Source organism: Staurois parvus, unplaced genomic scaffold, assembly GCF_062004578.1.
Source record: "Staurois parvus isolate SC_StPar_1 unplaced genomic scaffold, SC_StPar_1.0 ptg000594l, whole genome shotgun sequence".
In the NCBI taxonomy this organism is placed as follows: domain Eukaryota; kingdom Metazoa; phylum Chordata; class Amphibia; order Anura; family Ranidae; genus Staurois; species Staurois parvus.
In genome coordinates this window covers 2909324-2932333 of record NW_028318390.1, presented here as the reverse complement: position 1 = coordinate 2932333, position 23010 = coordinate 2909324, and the positions used below count along the sequence as shown (strand labels likewise).

Here is a 23010-nt window from a genome sequence, read left to right as displayed (position 1 = left end):
ACATCACGGACTCATGCAATGCAAGGCTTTGGCAAGCATGGCTAGCAGATTTTTAGCATGCATGGAAAAAGGGTATTTACTGAAGAGATACAACTATAATTTTATCACTTTACAAATGGTTCAGTCACATCTTAAGTATGCAATTCAGTTTTGGTCACCAAACCTCAAGAAGGATGTGCTTGGACTGGATAGAGCCCAGAGAAGGGCAAGACATCTAATAAGAGGGCCAGAGGACATCAATTATAAGGAACGAAAAGAAGAGGCACTTAAGAGGGGATATGATCACAACATCATATTCCCGCAGACTGACAACTCATGGGGCCCCCAGGCAATAGGGGATCATGGGGCCCCTGTGTCCTTGCCCAAACTCCAAAAAGCCTATGAAAAAGGTACCAGGAGCATCTCATGGGGCCCCCTACTGTCCCCGGGCCCTCGGGCAGTGCCCGAGTTTCCAAATGGTCAGTCCGCCCCTGGATCACAATATAAACATCTTTGAATGGTGACTCTAGCATTTCGAGGAAACTATTTAATCTTAGGTATTTAAAGAAGACGTGGTAACACAATTAGTTGAATGAAAATTGGATCAATCTTAAACTATGTAAGGGGCTCTTTACTGTGGAATTGTGGAATTCTCCTCCACAGTTGGTGGTGTCAGCAGAGAGTATAGATACATTCAAACAAATTTTAGATGCATGTACTTCTTAGTGAATGCAATGGACAGGGATATGGAAAATATTACACACACACTGGTTTTAACTGTATGGATAACTGTCTATATTCAACCTTACCAACTATAACAAAACTGACAGTTATAAAGAAAAAATGCAGTTTAAATTGCCAATATATTACAGCTTCTATCAGCTTTCCTTCATCTCCACAAGATCCTTTTTCCTGATGATTTTTTTTGTTTTTGCATGGGGTCCCCCTTGATATCATACCAAACCTTTTATCATGGATTATGGTTGGGTATGTATATTTAGGAGGAATCTCACCAAGCAAAAATTCAGTCAGAAAATGAGTTCAGACTTAGTTCAGACAGCTCATCCCTATTGTTACGTTAAAAAAACATATTCAAGAGTAAAAATGCTGACCCTATTTTGCCCTAATTTGCAGTTTTTAATCATAGTTAGATGACAAAGCTTTGCTGCTTTGTTTTTAACAAATTACACACTCTCATGCATGGATGTTCTTATCCAAATTACATTACTTAACAATAAGAGGGCCTGTTTATAAATGTTATTGTAAAATTCACACAACTTTTACCCAGGGGTCACACATTTTTTTTTCAATTGAATTCAATTAAAAAAACGGTGACTCTTGGGTAAACGGAAGATCTGTTTCTGGTTTGTGCCGCACAAGCTTACAGATGAACAGAAAGCAAAACAGATGGAAACCTCTGGAGATTTCATTATCATGTGTGACCAGTACCCATCCTTTCTGCAAACCAACATCACAGGTAATGAGACCTGGTGCTACCAGTTCGATCAGAATCTAAGTGGTGGCAATCAATGAAATGGCACTCACTGTCTTCCCCGTGACCCAAAAAGTCGCCTGCAAAAGTTCAAGGCCAATACAATTTGATCACTTTCTTCAACAATGGCATCATCCATAAGGAATTTGTTACTACAGGTCAAACCATGAAGGCCACATTCTATGAGGAAGTTTAGGGATGGTTGCTACGACATATTCGTCGAGTTCAGCCAGAGTTGCACAGGACTGAACAGTGGATGTTGATTCACGATAACGTGACTGTGCACTGTGTGATCCGTGTGTGGCAATTCTTGGCCCAGTGCAGCGTACCTGTTCTCAATCATCTACCGTACTCCCCTGATCTGGCGCCTGTGCCTTTCAGGTGGGGTGTTTCCCACCTGAAAAGCATCATGAAAGGTGCACATTTTGCAAAAGTGGCGGTAGTCCAAGAAAGAGTGACAGTAGTTCTGTGATCGATTAGTAAAGATGCCTTTGCTGACTGTTTCCAGAAGCTTTAAAAACATTGCCAAAAGTGTGTTGTGTGGGATGGCAATTATTATGAAGGCCAATAAAGGTCATTTGTTTGTATTTTCTGTTTTGTTTGTTTTTCTGATACCATGCACCAAACATTTTATACACACCTGGTAGGTAAATATATAGATTGTTATTTTACAGGGAGATATAGGCTTAGAATGGGGGTTTGAGTAGATTTAAGTATAGTTAGTGTTTGAGTGAACTTCAACTTTAAAGATCACAAAATTTACAACTTCAGCTATTCCTCCTATGGCAATGCCATTAAGTTCTCTGTTGTACCCTATAAACAGCCTAACTCAATAAGAATAGACCAGACTCAGCAATTACTAATTCCCAGCAGAGTATATAATTAGTCATCTCCCTAAAAAATGTCAATCACAATGTTAGTGTTTGCATATGAATAATGACACTAAAAAATACTTATAGTAAGTGGCAAAGGATGACGTTTTCCTGAGCTATCACTATATCTGCAGTGCTTTCTTCCAAGTCTTCTTTGCTGAGTACATATATACCAGATCTCAAATGGATTGCAACTTTGTCCAAGCATCCAAGCCTGTAACAGACAAACTACAAAAGCATGACTACCAGTCCAACATTTGAGAGGGGAACTAGATGCTGCAAATAGAGACTTGTGACAGTGTAAGGAGCAATAAGGAGTATGAAATTCAGTATATAACTGTCCACAACCTCAGTGGAGTTGGTCAAGAAAAAAAGTGCATTTATTACTGTTCAAAGGTGGTCATAGGAAATTAGCATAAAAATCACTTATGCATAGCCTGAGGTGCCTTAGATGACTCATGCCCCAGGCACAATGTGAATTGTCACTTATTTGGATAGTAAAGTGCTGGTCATGCTGTGATTACACAAATAGTAGTTGAAAATAAAAAAAAAACTTCATTCAGTGCAAAACTGCAAACAGAACAAAGAAAATGCAATGCAAAACAGTGGTTGACACTGGTATCTGAATACAGCAATACCTCTGATCAACGAGCAATGATTAAATAACATGTTGTGCTGTCCCTTTAGAAAGATAGTGATAATGATATAAACTTAGTGCAAATCAGCCAGCTAAAAAAATCAATGAAAATAACTATACTGTGCAAGAAACATATCCATGATAATGATCATAAATACACTGTGCAATTGCGTCATTCTTCAGTGTATACATGTGACCAAGATTTATAAATGCACAAAAAAGTGTCCATCAAAATAAAGCTTTCTAAGACCGCTTGCATTTTGGGGTCTTAGTCTCTATGCAATTGATTGTGTGCCACTAGGTGGTGGATATGCTGAAGTTTTAAATTGAAGACACAACTGTGGTTGACACTGTGCTTATCTTTTGATGGACACTTTTTTGTGTATTTATACATTTCACGAGTATACTATTGCACAGTATATTTTTTATTATTATTATGGATATATTTGTTACACAGTATACAGGATTGGGGATGTATACAGGGACAACATGGCATATTTTTTATCCTTAGTCACATAGTTGGCAAGGTTGAAAAGATACCAGTCCATCCAGTTCAACGTGTGTGTGTGTGTGTGTGTGTGTGTGTTTAGTGTTTTTTAGTGAATACATAATATAGGGATATTGAAAATGGTAGTGACATAAACGTTTTTTGAATTTATCTACACTCTCTGCTGACACCCCCAACTGTGGAAGAGAACTCCACATCCTTACTGTTCTAACAGTAAATAACACCTTATGTAGCTTGGGACTGAAATGCTTCTCATCCAGCTTCAGTGGTTGCATGTCTTTTTTAGAGACCAAAGATTACATTGTTTCCTCACAATGCTAAAGACACTATTCAGGGATTTGTATATTGTGATCATATTGCCTCTTATATGTCTGTTTTCCAGGGAGAATAAGTTTGTTTGTAATTGTTCCTTTATTATGCCTGAGGGAGGTGCAAGGACTGTAAAGTCAACAGATCCAACTTGAGAAGGAGAAACACATTTTCCTCCTTTTATAATGGCAAAATGTATGATATACACAATTTTGCTTTGTGTGATACTACACATGCCCTGCAGTGTCCTTGTGGTCTACAGTATATAGGTCATACTAAAAGGCCTTTGAGTAAACGTATCTCTGATTATATACACAATTTTGAAATCGGGCATAAGAACCACAATATGTTATTACATTATGGAAAATGCACAATAGGGATGCTAGCACCATATATTTATGAGGGAATGAAAGTCTGTGACCTTATTGGAGAGATATTAATTGGGTGAGCAGCATCTCACAGGAAGAAACCAAATGAATCTACTTTTTGGACATGTTATGCACCAAGGGTTTAAATGTGGAACTGGATATTAACTGATTTATAAGTAATTCTTGAATATAAAGTCTCTAGGGTTTGTGTGTATGTGTATAATATATATATGGCCAAAAATATTGGCACAGTGGAAACAGGAATAATAAGATCTGTTAATGGATACTGGTGAGTTTAATTATAAATTACAGGAGCATCACAAACTTGGAATGCAATTATTTCTTACAATTTTGAAAAAGTGCCAATAATTTTGTCCAATCCATTTTTGGAGTTCTGCGTGGAATCTGTCAGATTTGTCTTTTGAATAGGGCCGTAGAAGGTCCTTAATCCATCAGCAGGACCGGTATCTGCTCCTTTGTGTAAGGATGAACAGGATGAGCACTGCCAGAGCCCTACAAAATGACCTCCAGCAGTCCACTGGTGTGAATATCTCTGGCCAAACAATCAGAAACATACTTCATGAGGGTGACCTGAGGGCCTGATGTCCTCTAGTGGGCCCTGTGCTCTCTGCCTGACACCATAGAGCTCAATTGGCATTTGCCATTGAACACTAGAATTGGCAGGTTTGCCAGTGGCGTCCTGTGCTTTTCACAGACGAGAGCAGGTTCACTCTGAGCACATGTGACAGACTTGAAAGGGTCTGGAGAAGCCATGGAGAACGGTATGCTGCTGTAATATCATTCAGCATGACCATTTTGGTGGTGGGTCAACGATGGTTGGGGAGGCATAACCATGGAGGGACGCACACACCTCTACAGGATACACAATGGCACCCTGACTGCCATTAGGTATGGGGATGAAAACCTTGGAACCATTGTCGGACCCTACGCTGGTGCAGCGGGTCCTGGGTTCCTCCTGGTGTGCAACAATGCCCATCCTCATGTGGTGAGAGTATGCAGGCAGTTCCATGAGGAAGAAGGAATTGATACCATTGAATGACCCTTATGCTCACTTGACCTAAATCTAATAGATTACCTCTGGGATATCATGTTTCGATCCATCCAAAGCTGCCATGTTGCACCTCAGACTGTACAGGAGCTCAGATCTGGGAGGAAATACCCCAGGACACCATCTGTGATCTGATTAGGAGCATGCCCGATGTTGTTAGCACATGGGGGGCCATACAAATCACTGAGTACCATGTTGAGTTGCTGCAATGAAATTTCAGCAAAATGGACTAGCCTGCTGCATAATTTTTTCACGGGTTTTCAAGGGTTCTCTGCCTTTATCATTATCAAATATAGGTTAAGGTATATGTATATCTAGGTTATTGATTGAATGATTTGATTCATTCATTCATTTTTCTATTGTTTGAACTCAATTGACTTGTCAATTGATTGTCATTTTTTAACCTACCTAACTGTGACCCTATTTATACACTGCTAGCAATCTGTTTATACATTACTAAGTTATACATCACTCAGCTTTTACACAGGATTATATAATAAAATCCCCACAAGCTATTCAAAAATATAAAAAAATAAAGTTAAATAATCAGAAAGCAGCTATCACTACAAAATGTGCACTCATCACACTACAACAGGAAACATATATTACAAACGGTGAAGCGCAATCAGTTCAAAGACCCCAAATCAATAAATGATAAACACTAATCTAAATGGGTGTGTATACAGTACTTTGTGGGGGTTAGCTCAAGTAGGGAATCAGGGGCTGACTGACAACTCATGGGGCCCCTGGGCAATAGGGGCCCCTGTGTCCTTTGTCAAACTCAAAAAAGCCTATGAAAAAGATACCAGGGGCATCTCATGGGGCCCCCTACTGACCCCGGGCCCTCGGGCAGTGCCCAAGTTTCCAAATGGTCAGTCTGCTCCTGTGGGGGATCACCTTCCCTGTGAAAAAGGTAGTCCAGACAGCAGGTCTTTCTTAATCTGACTTGTAGTCAGTTTATTTAAAAAGTAGTATGCATCATAAACAAAACAAAACAGAAAATAATTCCTCACCATCCTCACTAACTAAACAGAAGAGATTCCTATCTCACAGGTGAAGGGCTTCTCCCGGTCAGCAACAGAACAAAACTGTGTACAAACCTTTTCCTTTCTTGTACAAAGTAAACTCTTTCATCTACAGCTCTCTTATGTATGGCTCTCTAAGTCCCAGGCCAAGAGCAACTTCTTTCTCCAATCCTGCTTTATTTATACCACCTGGTGGTAGTCATCAGTGGCCTGCAAAATCAACCAACCCTGCCAAAGTGGCCTGGAGAACCCGGACTGGACTTTAGTCTCCTAGATATGAATGTGAGGTGGCACAAAGCGTCCATCAATCACCTCACCTTTCATAATGTCACTATATATATATATATATATATATATATATATATATATCCACACAGTGCTCAGTAGAAATGGGTACACCCAAACAGTTTTGTCAGAAAATCTTTACTTTCCTTTCAGAATCAACATTTTCTATGGGACACTATACTACAAAACACTCTGACAAATGCAGGCCATTGATTGCAAAACAGGATTTGTTAATTTGCACACGCAAAAAAGTATTTTTTACACAAGGCAAAAGTGATAAAAAAATGTAACAAAGATGGAACTGCAACCATCTCGCAGGGACATCCAGGTTGTCCATGGAAGTTAACACCTCAACAGGAGCGTCTTCTGATGAGAAGGGATGAAAAAAATAACCACGCAGGTTCACTGCAGTTAGCTAAAGAAGTAGAAAACCAAACTGGCGATATTGTTTGTTTCCCATGACACCAGCCTCTCCTAAAGCCCATGCATAAAAAAACCTGCTTGGAATTTGCCAGGGCCCATGGTGAAAAAGAAGGCTACTGGGACTCTCTACTCTGGAAGGATGAGACCAAGATAAATGTTTTTGGAACTGATGGCTTCAAAACTGTATGGCTTCGCAAAGGTGAGGAGTACAAATAAATATGTATGATGGCTACAGTGAAACATGGTGGTGGCAGTGTCCTTCTGTGGGGCTGCATGAGTGCTGGCGGTGTCGGGGAGCTGCATTTCCTTGATGGTACCATAAATTCACAGATGTACTGCTCTATATTGAAAGAGAAGATGCTACCATCACACTGTGCCCTTGGTCATCGTGCACTTTTCCAACATGACAATGATCCAAAACACACACCTAAGGCAGTTGCATTTCTGAAGGACAGCACAGTGGCTAAAATGGTTAGCACTTCCACCTGGCAGTACTAGGGTTGTTGGTTCAAATCCCAACTACGGCACCACCTGCCTGGAGTTTGCATATTCTCCCTGTGCCTGCGTGGGTTTCCTCCCACACTCCAAAGACATGCTGGTAGGTTAAATGGATCCTGTCTAAACTGGCCCTAGTATGTGTATGTATGAATGTGAGTTAGGGACCTTAGACTGTAAGCTCCTTAAAGGGTTAGGGACTGATGTGAATGTACAACATATATGTAAAGCTCTGCATAAATTGACAGCACTATAGAAGTACCTGAAATAAAATAAATAAGAACAAAGTGATTCAGTGGCCAAGTATGTCTCCTGATCTGAACCCAATTTAACACCTATGGGACATTTTGAAGAGACAAGTTGAGCAACATTCCCCATCCAGCATCCAGGCTCCAAAGGAGGTTGTTTTGAAGAATTGAAAAAGATGTTGAAATTTGTCACCAACTTGTTCGTTCCATGCCTAGAAGACTTGGTGCTGTCCTTACAAATCACTGAGGTCATACAAAATGCTAAATGCAGTAGTTTTTGTTGTGGGGTGTATTCATTTTTACATCAATGAACTTGAGTAAAACTGAAGACTTTGTAATCTAAGTTACATTATTAACCTTGCTTTCATGTAATGAGCTAAACAAATGTTCTATAAAATTTTGGATATTTGATTAATGATTTTGGGGTCTTTGCATTGATAGTGCTTTACTGTTTGTCATATATTTTTACCGAGATTTGCACATTTTTCTATGAAAGAAATATGTAAATTTTGGATGAATCTTGTGTCAAAATATTTATAAACAGACTCCCTATTGTGCCCTGTTGTACTGTATTGGTAGGGATGAGCAAACCAAGCAATGTTTTTGGTTTAGTACAGGTTCTGCAAACCCTAAACTTAGCAGTATACCCTACTGAATTCTATTGGAGGTGAATATTGTCATATTGTCTGTCCTTTTTTTATTAAAAAGAGAGGTGAAACAGGTACAAAATCCAGCATGCAGTGGATACATCCAAGATAATTTGTATAAAAATTGTGAAAGACAATTCACAGCTGTTGTATCGAGCCAGATATACAAAATATAAATGGAACAAAACACGAAAATGCAAACAAAAATAAAATAGAGCACTTTCAAATCACATTAGGGAAATTGAGTAAATTCCAGTGCATACAGAGGTTCAAAGTTGGTAAATGTACCAGAAGGCAATGTAGCATGTGGTAGGTCAGGTATCAAGAAAACATCATAAGGTAATCAAACAATATAGTGCTAAAATCACTAGTAACACCAGTAATCACTAGTAATCACTAGTAACACTGTGAAAAACATATAAACAAAATTAAAAAAAAATATACTGTGTATATATACTACATTGCCAAAAGTATTGGGATGCCTACCTTTACATGCATATGAACTTTAATGACATATCTTAGTCTGTAGGATTCAATACTGAGTTAACCCACCCTTTGTAGTTTTAACAGCTTCAACTCTTTTAAAAGGCTGTCCACAAGGTTTAAGAGTGTGTCTATGGGAATGTTTGACCATACTTTCAGAAGTGCATTTGTGAGGTCAGGCACTGATGTGAGACGACAAGGCCTGGCTCGCAGTTTCCACTCTAATTCATCCCAAAGGTGGTCTATTGGGTTGAGGTCAGGACTGTGCAGGCCAGTCAAGTTCCTCCGCCCCAAAATTGCTCATCCATGTCTCTACGAACCCTGCTTTGTGCACTGGTGCACAGTCATGTTGGAACAGGAAGGGCCATCCCCAAACTGCTCCCACAAAGTTGGGAGCATGAAATTGTCTAAAATGTCTTGTTATGCTGATGCTTTAGTGGAACTAAAGGACCAAGCCCAATCCCTGAAAAACAACCCTACACCATAATCCCCCCTCCACCAAACTTTACACTTGGCACAATGCAGACAGGCAAGTACTGTTCTCCTGGCAACCGCCAATCCCTGACACATCCATTGGATTGCCAGACAGAAAAGCGTGATTCATCACTCCAGAGAACGCATCTCCACTGTTCAAGACTCCAGTAGCAGCATGCTTTACACCACTGCATCTGACGCTTTGCATTGCAATTGGTGATGTAAGGCTTGGATGCAGCTGCTCGGCCATGGAAACCCATTCCAATCCCATTCCATGAAGCTCTCTATGCACTGTTGTGCTAATCTGAAGATCACATGAAGTTTGGAGGTCTTTAGCTATTGACTCTGCAGACAGTTAGCGACTTCTGCACACTGTGCACTTCAGCATGCACTGACCCCATTCTGTCATTTTACGTGGCCTACCACTTCGTAGCTGAGTTGTTGTTGCCCGTTGCTTCCACTTTGTTTACAATATCACTAGCAGTTGACTATGGAATATTTAGTAGGAAGGAAGTTTCCCAGATGGACTTATTGCACAGGTGGCAACCTGTCACGGTACCACACTTGAATTCACTGAGCTCCTGATAGCAATTCATTCTTTCAAAAATATTTGTAAAAGCAGTCTGCATGCCTAGGTGCTTTATTTAATACACCTGTGGCCATGGAGGTGGTTCGAACACCTGAATCCAATGATTTGGAGGGGTGTCCAATACTTTTGGCAATATAGTGTATATACAGTGTGTGGGTGTGTATATATGGGCTCTTGATTTTTCATTGTTGGTGAATGAAAATTTTCTAGTGAAATCTATAAGTAGACTGGATCCAGCTGTTCCACATCCTGGATTGTGATACCTAATGCTTGCAGGCTGCTCTATCGATCACAGGGATCTGGTGAATGTGAAATTCATCTCCGTGTGGTTGAACACTCTGGTAGTTGAAGACTTCTGTCATTCAGTTACACTTTCAAGAACACAGTGATTGGGAATTATCACAAATATGTTGGATGTATATTAAATATATACACTGCTCAACTGCACTGCTACAGAGGACTGAATTAAAAGGCACCCTGACAATCAAAGTGAAAAAATGATGCAGCAGGCTAGTGCATTTTGCTGAGATTTCATTGCAGCAAATCATAATGGTACTCAGTAGTTTGTATGGCCCCCACGTGCTTGTATGCATGCCTGACAACAACAGGGCATGCTTCTAATGAGACTACAGATGGTGTCCTGGGGTATTTTCTCCCAGATCTGGACAAGGGCATCACTGAGCTCCTGGACAGTCTGAGGTGAAACCTGGCAGTGTTGGATGGACCGAAACATGATATCCCAGAGGCGTTCTATTGGATTTAAGTCAGGCAAGCGTGGGGGCCATTCAATGGTATCAATTCCTTCATCCTCCAGGAACTGCCTGCATTCTCTCACCACATGAGGGCAGGCATTGTCATGCACCAGGAGGAACCCACTGCACCAGCATAGGGTCTGACAATGGGTCCAAGGATTTCATTCCGATACCTAATGGCAGTCAGGCTGCCATTTTCTAGCCTGTAGAGGTCTGTGTGTCCCTCCACGGATATGCTTCCCCAGACCATCACTGACCCACCACCAAAATGGTCATGCTGAACAATATTACAGGCAGCATAACGTTCTCCATGGCTCCTCTAGACCCTTTCACATCTGTCACATGTGTTCAGGGTGAACCTGCTCTCATCTGTAAAAATCACAGGGCACCAGTGGCGGACCTACCAATTCTGGTGTTCAATGGAAAATGCCAATCAAGCTCTATAGTGCCAGGCAGTAAGCACAGGGCCCATTAGAGGATGTTGGGCACTCAGGCCACCCTCTTGAATTTGTTTCTGATTGTTTGGTCAGAGACATACACCAGTGGCCTGCTGGAACTCATTTTGTAAGGTTATGGCAGTGCTCATCCTGTTCCTCCTTGCACAAAGGAGCAGATACCGGTCTTGCTAATGAGTTAAGGACCTTCTAGGGCCCTGTCCAACTTTCCTAGAGTAATCTCTTCCATGCTGTTGACTGCTGACACAGCAAACCTTCTGCCAATGGCATGTACTGATGTGCCATCCTGGAGGAGCTGGGCTGCCTGTGCAAACTCTGCAGGGTCCAGGTATTGCTTCATGCTACTGGTAGTGTCACTGACCCTAGCCAAATTCAAAACTAGTGAAAGATAGTCAGAAAAGATGAGTAGGGAAACAAAAATGTCAGTGGCCTCCACCTGTATAACCTGGGGGATGATGTGTCTAGATCATAGTGCCTCTTATATTTCAGGTAGGCAAAAGCACTTTAGAACAGCATCCAGACCAGTTTTGCTTCTCCTAACACATCTCTCCTTATGAACTCTGCTTTCAGTGTGATAATAGTCTCATGACATGTAAGGGGGGAAAAAAAGCTTCCAATAGTGTAATAAAATTCAAAACTTTATTTTTTTCCATATAAAATGAGGCTCACCAGACAAATTCTGGAAACTCAGCGTATCACACATGACTGCTGTATGTACATTGAATCAGTAAACTCACTCCCTGTTTACGCCCGTCAACATCCTGACATGTTTCATCTCTGATATAGGGATGAAATAAATCCCTTCCCATGAGGACATGTCTGATTTATTTTCATACATTGTATAGGAGTCAGAAGGAGAGAGCTCATAATGTTCGGCATAAAAATGGCTTTCAATTGTTGGAGTTGGGAAAGGGAAATGTATGGGTAACCTTTTTGGAAATGTGAAAGATTTGTCACTGCGTGGGACCGCCACCAATGAAAGTCATTAGGTCTTGAAAATGCCGTTACAAATATTGGGTCTCCCAAAAATTAGTACCATGAAGAAACTTTGAAAATCAAGTGCTTTTTATCTTTATAAAGAAGCCAAAGTTTAAGTGATTAATCTGCTAATAAGTTACGTTTCAATAATTCCTGTACAGAAGACCCATGATTAGACCATAGTAGACTGGGTAGATAATAAGGTGAAAGAAAATTTACTTTGAAGTTTAAACCATGGAACTCTCGATTCTGGAATGTTCCACTAGGCCAGTTTCATCAGTCAAGAGGTCAAATAATATAGCCAAATCTGTGTTAAACCCAGACCCCTTTGTTTATGAAAACTATTCTGGCCTTTTTCAAAGCTAATTTGCAAGCTAGTTTTATAAAGAGCATGGGTAAGTGAAGATTGCCAAGGGGAACATGTACCATGAAAAACATGTTTGTTCTTTAAAAATACTGCAAAATATGGATTCAAAATTACACAAAACCCTAAATAACATATTTGGTTCCTTATAGCTGCACTTGAAGTTGTGAACCATACCAGGTTGCATACCTTTTAACATTCGAGGGTACCTTGGTGAGGGTGTAAAAGACATGTTAGAGGGGAAAAGGGCCTTATCTCCACATCTGATCCCTAGGAGGATATCAGGGTTTGCTGGGAGGGGACTTATTAGAATCTGGAATCTCCCTTTATAATAAGCCCAAGTTACCTGTCCATCCTGAGGAATGGTATGTGGTACATAATCGCTCCTTATTACTCATTCCATTAAAGTAAATAAAAACAGGCCCCTTCGCATAGTCCTTTATTTGAAAAAAGGAATGAATGACCCATGTAAATCATTGTCAATCACTTCATCCAGCAATGCAGATCCTGGTCAACCACAATGACTCATCACCTGACAGTGTTGCACTGCTACCATATTTAATCAATAACATTGCCTATAATCCCCAGTTGGTTTGTTTGCAAACATAAACTAGGGGTTTGGGGAGATGAACTGGGCAAATTTAGCCAAACTAAGAACTGGAAGATTCAGGTTGACCTCATGTTCAACCTGGACCCAAAGCACATTCTTTTTATTAGCTTGACAGTTGCCATCTTTTACATAACTGAGATTGTCACATGGTCATTGTTTTACTTGTCTGTGTGCTGCAACTTTTTTGCTTGTTTAGGGGAAAGCTTAGTATTACTGCATACAGTATAATGGTTTTCCTAGTGGGCATAGTTTGCACACAATTTGCAGAGACACTGTATTGGAAAACAGTTTCACTGCAGACTGTCATTTTAAAGCATACAGTGCAAAAATGCAGGTATCATACAGTCCTGATTACCTCCCCAGCACTGAGTAAAAAGCTAAGGAGAATCCTGTGTTCTCACGCACAAATACTAGAAATGTCAGGATCCTGGAAAAAAAGATGCAGGGGCAGGAATACAGGTATGGGACAGTAGGAAAAAGTAGGCTCCCACTGCAAACTTGTGTGTAAACCATATGAGAAAAGTGAGATTTAAGTTGGACAAGGCTTGTTAAGCAATAGAATGTCTGTATTTTGAATAAGAGATTTTACATTTGTATCCAGTAAGAACTTTGGTATTAGGAAAAATGCTGACTGCAAAATACATTGAGAAATGTGTTTACAACATAGGTAAAGAAGCATTTGCACAGACATGGTTAACCAGAGAAGTTTAGAATGATTCTGGATAAAATCACATGGTTTAAATATCTTTGGAATTGGAGAAGTTTTTGTTGACTGTTGTGGTGATGTAGTAATATACTTCTTTTCTATGAAAGAAACTGAATAAGTTCATAAAATGAGTACCTTATACTCTAAATTACTGAATAATAAACATGGTTATTTTATCAAAGATAAGTAATCAGTTTATGATTTTAACATGTATTTATATTTTTATTTGCTTACATACTGGGAGTTACTGGATGGAACAGAAAAATGGGATGGAAAACATAGAAAATATAAGATTTTTCTTTTGTCTTTATTTCCCCTGAAGAATTTGTAAACCTGGATCAAGTTAAATTTTTTTTCTGAAATGGAGTGTTATTATTTTAAGTAATAAGTAAAAGCAAAGATATGTTTTACATTTAATTTGCACTCTGTGCTGTTGTTGTTTTCTCTACTTTCTCTAGTTGCTACCCTGCACATTTTCTGGATACACTGGTGGGATTGGCTATCCAGAAATTTTCTTGAAGGCTTTATTGATGTTGTGGATGCAGTGGTGAAACACTTGAGATTCAGGGACAGTAAATTTGTATCTATCAAATGTGGAGACATGGCAATAAGTACTGCTGATTTAGTGCACATTCAGATAACGTCAGTGTATACAGTATTTTTTGTATGTTATTGTGGGGCTGGCTATGGTCAACATAGCTAAATATTCCATTAATGTGAGCTCAGCATATCATAGGATTCAGCAGGTTTTGCATGTTTGGTGGAATTTAAGTTTTTTTTTTCTTTTACTTGGTTGACTAATGTTTTCACTTAATAGTTACATTGTTACATAGTTAGTCTGGCTGAAAAAAAGACAAAAGGCCATCCAGTACATCCATTAAAAACAAAAAACAAAATGTTATAATAATAGTTATATAGGACTAGATGACTTTTGGGCTCAATACTATAGCCTTCCAGGCAAGTAAAAGTATATCTTATCTCATCATAGTAGAACCATTGGTCTCTAAAGACACAGTAAAAAAAGATTCTGGAGTTTTTGTAACATATTTCTAAGGAGGTCAGTAATTTGCTAGCAAAATGCAGCAACTCTAGATCATATGGGTAAATTTGGGTTATGGTTGACAGCATTTTATAGGGGCCCGTTGGATTTAAGTATGGTATATAATGTAAAGTTAGGAATGTATATTATTTACCCCTGCCAAAAAAATGCACAATAAAAGCAAATTTAGTTTCATTTGCTATCAGACAGTAAGAGAATCAATAAATTACATTTTATTTTTGCTTTGAGACATGTCTCCCAATTTTAGTATGAATTAGATGTGAGTATAGTTTGAGATTGGTTATTTTGGTCCTTTTTGATATGAGTAACCAATAAGTACAGTAGATACTAATATATATAACATTTTTTAGCATTTGAACTGTTTTTTCTAGGCTGTAGAGAAGCTGAAAGAATCTATAAAAGATTGTTTATGGTATATCAAATTCTTGGAGCTATGCAGAAATGCAAAGGACCCATCTTAAAATGTATCTGAAAATATGTCAATACTATACAAATTCCATTATACAACATTAGATACAGTAAGCAATTGATTTAATAGGGGTTTATCCCATCAAAGTAAATAATTTGGGACTTAAAAAAACAAGATATTTTTGATTGTTCCACACAGATACTGCCAATTTAACCTCTTCTAACCGCGCTATAGCCGAAAGACAGCTACAGCGTGGTTGTCTAGTTCTGGGAGGACGCCTCCGGTGATCGCTGTGTCCTGTGGACACAGCTGATCACGTGATGTGGTTAAAGGACAATCACAGTGTCCTTTTACCACATGATCAGCTGTGTTCAATGATGGAGATCACCGGGTAAATACAATTTCTGGTTATCGGATGCACTTTCCTCATGCTGTCACAGCGTGAGGAAAGTACTGCCGATAGCTGGCAATTGTCAGAGAAGAGATCGGCACTGATGATCAGGGCCCAGCAGTGCCGCCCACCTGTGCCACCCACCTGTGCCCATCAGTGCCACCCACCTGTGTCCTGCAGTGCCACCCACCTGTTCCTAGCAGTGCCACCTATCAGTGCCACCTATCAGTGCCACCCATCAGTGCTGCCCAGCAGTGCTACCCATCAGTGCCATCAGTCATTTCCAGCTCATCAGTGCTGCCTATTAGTGCCTCCTATCAGTTCCCATCAATGCTGCCTATCCATGTCACCTCATCAGTGCCCACCAGTGCAGCCTCATCAATGTATATCAGTGAAGGAGAAAAATTACCTGTTTGCAAAATTTTATAATAGCAACAAAGAAAAAGTTTTTTTCCAACTTTTTGCTTATTTTTTTGTTTATATCGCAAAAAATTAAACACCCAGTGGTGATTAAATACCACTAAAAGTAAGCTCTATTTAAAATTATCAACATTTCATATGGGTAGCATGACCACGCAATTGTCATTCAAAGTGCAACAGCACTGAAAGCTGAAAATTGACCTGGGCAGGAAGGGGGTATAAGTGCCTGGTAGGCTAGTGGTTAAGGATTAATAAGTAGTGCCAATGTAGCAAAGTAGTTTTGGGGGTTTCAAAAACATTAGTAGTTGCATGTTTCCAGTCTTTACAAGTCTTCAGAGATAGGACATTTGTTAGAACTAAACAAAGCAGCTAAATACTGTAGATGTCCAGATGGCACAAAAAAAAATCTGGAACTGTCTTTTAAGTGTTGCCAATTTTAGTTTGGGTCTCAGGTTACCCCAGATAAATGGGGAAAATAATGATTTCAATAAATTGAAGCAATATTTGTGTATGTGAGTAAAAATTGAAACATATGGGGAGTATTATTTGCTTATTAAAGTTAATTCTACCTGTCACTGACAGTTACGATATTGCCTAAGTTTTGATGATCTGTAGTGATGGGTCTACTTTTTCTGGTATGGCAAAAGAACGGGCTTCAATTATAATTATCTGCAAATATTTAAAGTATAACCAAAAGCAAACAATAAAAAACATTTTGCATAGAGTAAAGGAGAGTTACAAGCCCTGTCATTTTTTTTTACCATCTGTGTCCCATTTAGGAGATTTCCCTTCACTTCCAGCCCCATAGCCGAAACAGGAAGTAAGAAGAAATCCCTCCAAAGTGAGGGTATTCCAATATGCAAACAGGGCCATCAGAACTAGTGTCCCCATTGGAAGATTTTCCCTTTTATTAGTGTTCTTATGTCAACCCCAAATTTGGGATTTTCCTTTTACTCTATTTTCATTTTCAGTAATTAGAGAAAACAGGATAAATAGAGAGGGTGACTCTCTATACCAGGGGTATAGACAACAATAAAACTGACAGGTGTTCTAATCCCTCTCCCCTCTTATCTAAAACTTAAAAAAAATGTTTTGCCTTTCCTTACACTTTAAAAGCTGTAACAATTCATAACGTTGAATATACTGAGTACTTTACTTATAGCTGTGAAAGTATTACTTTCTGCCAGTTTATTTGGAGTCCAGTGGATAAGTCAGTGTTCAGTGGTAGTTATAAGTAAGATAAGGGATCATATCTTTTAGGAATACTAATAAATGAATAGTATTAAATTAAAAGGATATAACCCTTTACCAAGTGGGGTTCCTTCCATGGTGTTTAAATGTCTGTTATTAAAAGACTTGTAACTGGCTACAGTGGAAATAAGGGTGAAACCATTTCACTGACCCTTAAATTGAGTATTAAAAACATAAAGGATGTGTGCCCATTTTCTAAAATTTCACAAGCAATTGCTCCAAACAGTGTTACAAAATTTAATAAATCATAAGTATTTCAATTGTGCTTGAAAATTTATGTAATTCAAACCTAATACATGTTTTTGCCCATAATCACAGGTATTACTTTAAATCTCATAAAATATAGCACTTAAAATGAGCAGATAATTAATCAAATATTCATAAATGCAAACAAATATACGCAAAAATAACAATAATTCTGTACAATTGCATAAATGTGCAAATCCTATAAAACAGTGCAAAAATAGCAAATATATGTACAAACAAGCAACAAATTGTAAGTGCACTGCTACAGTCTGTGCAATTTAAATAAAGTCCCCACACAGAAAATATACAGTATGTGCAAACACCAAAGAATAAGTGCATTGCAAAGAGCAATCTGTGCAGTTCAAGTATAGTCTCAGTAAGAAACAAAAAACTCCTTAAATCAGGGCATCTTCATGAATAATTAATTACCTTCTCTTGTTCTAATCCACTTGATTTTTTTCCACCAACAAAGGTGTAAACCCAAGTGGGAGTAATCTCACCAGAAGATGACCAGTTAAATTAGTAAACTGGTCAGACAGGCTTTAGGCTATAAATAACAAAATTCAAGTGAAACAAGTGCAGTCTGGAGCTATGTATGGTGATGTGAAGCTGTGTTTTTACATCTTAAGTTCTAGTCTGGTCTGCCCCGAATGCTGGGAAAGCAGAGTGATTTTCACTTGTTTGCATTTAAGAAAAAGCAGTTGCTACACTATGGTTCCCCTTTTCCTGTCTCATGCTTTTCTTTGGAGGATGTATGCACTCTGACTCTAGATTGGTGGAACAGTTTAGAGATACATATACACTATATTCTCGAAAGAGCAGGGCCCTCAATCCCCTCATGTTTTGCATTGTATTGGTATTGTTCTTTCACATGTTCTGTCCGCCTTTGTAATGTACAGCGCTGAGCAAACTATTGGCGCTTTATAAATACTGTATAATAATAATAATAATATTGTCAAAAGTATTGGGATGCTTGCCTTTACATGCAGATTAACTTTAACTTTAATGGCATCCCAGTCTTAGTTTGTAGGGTTCAATATTGAGTTGGCCAACCCTTTGCAGCTACAACAGCTTCAACTCTTCCTTGAAGGCTGTCCACAAGATTTAGGAGTATGCCTATGGGAATGTTTGATCATTCTTTCAGAAGCGCATTTGTGAGCTCAAGCGCTGATATCGGACGACAAGGCCTGGCTTGCAGTTTCCACTCTAATTCATCACAAAGGTGGTCTATTGGATTGAGGTCAGGACTGTGCAGGTCAGTCAAGTTCCTCCACTCCAAACTCACTCATCCATGTCTTTATGGACCTTACTTTGTGCACTGGTGCACAGTCATGTTGGAACAGGAAGTAACCATCTACAAACTGTTCCCACAAAGTTGGGAGCATGAAATTGTCTAAAATGTCTTGGTATGCTGTTACCAGGGGCAGACTGACAACTCATGGGGCCCCCGGGCAATAGGGGATCATTGGGCCCCTGTGTCCTTGTCCAAACTCAAAAAAGCCTATGAAAAAGGTACCAGGGGGGTAGTATCTGGGGATGCCCTTATTATTAAAGGGGGCTTCCAGATTTTAATAAGCCCCCTGCCTGCAGACCCCTACAACCACTGTGCAAGGGTTGTGGGGATGAGGCCCCTTGTCCTCATCAACAAGGCACTCCCCCCCCCTTTCCTGACCAACCAGGCTGCATGCTTGGTTTCCATGGAGTCCTCTTTGCAATCTGTACCAAACCTCCAAAAGGTCTGCTATGAATTTCCTGAGGAACCTCAAGCCTTTTTTTTTTAACATGTTTTTTTATTTTTTGGCTTAAGGAATTCCCTTAAAATCCATACTAGCCTCACAGGGTGTTATAGGTATAGGGTAGGGGCTGTTGCAAATTTTTTTGTTGTTGTTCGTTCTTTCTGTATGATGTTCTACAGCAAAAAGAAAAAAAGTGCAGTGCAGAGAAATAAAAAGCAGCATGTCCTTGCTGGCAGGAGAGAGACCTGTGTTTACACACAGGTCTCTCCCCTGTTACACAGATCTCCAGCCGGGACCCAATCATTGACATCCCTAGCCGCCAATGGCAGCGCGTGTAAGGCAGCACGCACGTGCTCCCTACCGGGAAATGCAAATTAACTATATATACGTTAACACCTTACCCGCATACAGTCAATACTTTGATAGTACAACTGGACTGTTAAAGCTGCTGTGCAGTTACTTCTCTTTTGTTTATTGGCAGTGTTTGGGATTTTATTTTGACATGTATGGAATAAGCACACAACATTTGATATTTTGGGATCTTTATTGTACCATATTGTACTTTGTAGTGACTCATTTGCTGTATGTCCATGTACCTTTCTACCTGTGCCTTTTTGTTGCATCTTTGAAAAACTATAATAAAAGCTACCCTTAAAAAAAAAAGTGCCATGCAGTTTATTATAGTAAGGCTTTGTGCTTTTGGATGAAAGAAGGATGTGTGCCTGCACCCCAGAGTTCTACAGTTGATTTGAGAATAATTTAACCCCTTGGCACCGACATAACACATATATGCAATCTCACAGAACTGGGCTTTTTTTCTGTGTGACCGCATATTTGCATACCTGTCTTTGTGCTGGGAGTGCACCACACGGCATGCTCCCAGCACAAAGACTGGGGTGTCACTAAGAGCCCCGGGTCCCGTTCTAACAATCGGGACCTGGGACTCCCCCTTCCGGGTCACATAACTGCTGTGATAGCCTCTGATTGGCTATCACAGTGATCAGTCACTGTGTAGCCTCCCCCCCCCTTTTTTTTCCTATGAATGGAGAAGAGAGATGCATTGTATCTCTCTCTCTCTCTCTCTCTCTCTCTCTCTCTCTCTCTCTCTCTCTCTCTCTCTCTCTCTCCTTGCAGAAAGAGAAAAAAACAACTGCTTGTAAAAAAAAAAAAAAAAGATAAATAAATATAAAAAGAAAAGAAAAAAATAAAGAAAAACATGCCTAGATCAAGGTTTTATCTAGTTCAGTGTCAGAGTTAGTGTTTGGGTCAAGGCCAGGGTCAAAGGTCAAGGTGAAAGGTCAGGTTGTAATTTTTTTTTTTAATTTGGTATTATTGTCAGTGTGTTTAGGTAAAAAAGCAATACAAAATGCGCACTGTTGTTTCTGGGCTGTACTACAGGTACAAACAACAAATAACATACATATAGTCAAGAGCTGGAAAATTTATTTTGGGTTGTTCTTTGGTGGTAGGTTATGGTAGTAACAAGAAACACAAAGCAAAATTTAAAAAAATGGTTTGTTTTTTTTACTATTTTTGGGCCTTTACTATTTTTTATTCCTTTGATAATAATAAAAAAAATCAGGGAATATCCATAACCATTTACCACCAAATGAAAGCCCAATTTACCACCAAATGAAAGCCCAACAAGGTATAATTCACCTGGATGTAGTTGTAAAAAAAGTAGTTGTGATGATATGTACAGTTTTACTAATATATGTCAAAGTTGTAAAATTTTACTTACGCTTTAAGATTTGTTTTACCCTTAGAAGTGAAGGGTTAAGAACTGATGTAATTATATTTCTAAAACAAATTTATGCACACTTTTGTTTTAGCAGGTTGGCCAGTTTATGTGAAACGCTGGAACCCACCAGATTTATCCAGTAATGCTAAAAAGGACACTATGACTTCAAAATGCTTGTCTGCTATCAAAAATTTCTGCAAAAGTTCAGCTAATTTTTATTGTATAATATCCACTTCATAAAGAACCAAACCTGGAATATGATATATGTTTTTTTCCTTATTTTTATCACATATTGGGGTAATTTTTTGTTTTTTGGATCTTTCATCTGATGTATTGTGCTTTGTATGGTAACTGTACTTTTGTTGCAGTTATTCTTTAAGTTGTGCCGACCCACAGCAATACCCTCATGTCTTACATTACCTTACTGTGTGCAAAGAACCTGAATGTTCTGCAAAGATCTTTATGCCTGACAGCTTGGAGCTGTACAAACGCTTAACAGAAAGTCTCCCAGTCAGACTATACCTCTACTGCACATAAATCTCTATTTTTTCCTTAGAAAAGGCCATCAACTTTTGGCTTCAGTTTTGGGCGGGACTTATTATAGGAATGAATAGAGATTCTTCCACTTATGGAGACTTTCATTATGTGGAGAGTAAAGTATAACACTTGGGGGATTACTATGGATGGGAAGACCCTAGATGCAGTGCAGACCCACTCTTAATTACCTAGCTGGATAGCCAAGCAGTGGAGAGTCCACACTGCATATAATGTCCCCTAGTATTTTACTTAAAACTTGAAAATGTGCTTTAAAGATAGTCTTTTTTTTGTTTAAGTTTTATATCTTGGATTACCCTTCTGAAATGTCTATATATGTAAAAAATAAATATGGCAAATAATGTCTGTCATATTTTGTAGTTATAATAAAAGCTGCATTATATTGTTATATGCAGTATATTACCCTGATCCTTCTGTTCTTGTTTAGTATTTGGTATTTGTCAACATTTCTACAAGAAGTCAAGGGAATTAAAACAAATGTGTTAATTTTACTAGTCCATCTGTGCTATTTTTATTTGTGAAGGGGTGACAAGTGACCTTAGCAGGAGTACATGAGAAGTGTTTTTTGGGGTGAGTGGATTTCAGTTATATTGAAATCTGTTGTGGTCAACAATCAGCACTGGGTGTTCTCAAGAAAAACCCGACTATAAAATTTTGGCATGAAAATTCTAGAGCACGGTAGTGAGCATCTAGGAGTGACACTGGCTGGTCTTCTATGCATTGGACACACTTGCTTCTGGTGTAGGAAAGGGGATCTGTGCCTGGGTCAGGCAGGGTGTGCGGCCTCAGATTATATGCAATGGAATTGGCTGTGAACTTAGGCACCATTCATCCTGTGGGTGGTATAGACTAACCATTACCAGGCAAGACAGATATCCAGTGTTCCCTGTGGGTTTACAAATTACAGTATTAATGACCAACAAGGTTAGTTACACCTTCAAATACTAAGAATAAAAATGCTACATGATATACAAAGATTACAGATGCCTTCCATCATTTATGAAGTGCAGTTTCTTTTGTTGCTTTAGACTCTGTTTAGCTTTTATAGTACAAAAGACCCCTCACAAGTTAATTTTTCTTAAGCACAAATGACATCAGGACTGAAGCATGAAGCCTGTGCTCCAAGAGAGTGTGAACCTCCTGTCCTCTGGGTGACCACTGGTCAAATGTTATGATCCAATGGAGATTAAGTTTGTACCATTGTGGAGTTTTTGATGTGAAATCTTCATACCCTGTGATTAAACTTACTAATAAGGTAGTGGTATACTTCTTTTTTAAGGGCAGGGACACATCACAAATAGAAGGGAAGTAGGAATTGCAGTTCCATAACCCTCTGTGGTGTTAAAAATGTAACCCCTATTAGATTCTGTACTGGACTGAGTGGCAAAGAGCTAATTAAACTCTCCCTCCCTACGTTTTTATCAATACATTTT

At 39.1% G+C, this 23010-nt stretch overlaps 1 protein-coding gene across 1 annotated transcript in view; it reads left to right on the top strand.

The window, feature by feature from the left end:
* IRX6 (iroquois homeobox 6) overlaps window positions 1–21283 on the top strand; it is a 103927-nt gene extending 82644 nt beyond the window's left edge. Inside the window, exon 6 of the mRNA XM_089692551.1 lies at window positions 21117–21283. Within this exon, the coding sequence (XP_089548677.1) occupies window positions 21117–21165 (49 nt within the window). The 3' untranslated portion in view covers window positions 21166–21283. The remainder of the gene's footprint in view (window positions 1–21116) is intronic.
* The last annotated feature ends 1727 nt before the right edge of the window (window positions 21284–23010 follow it).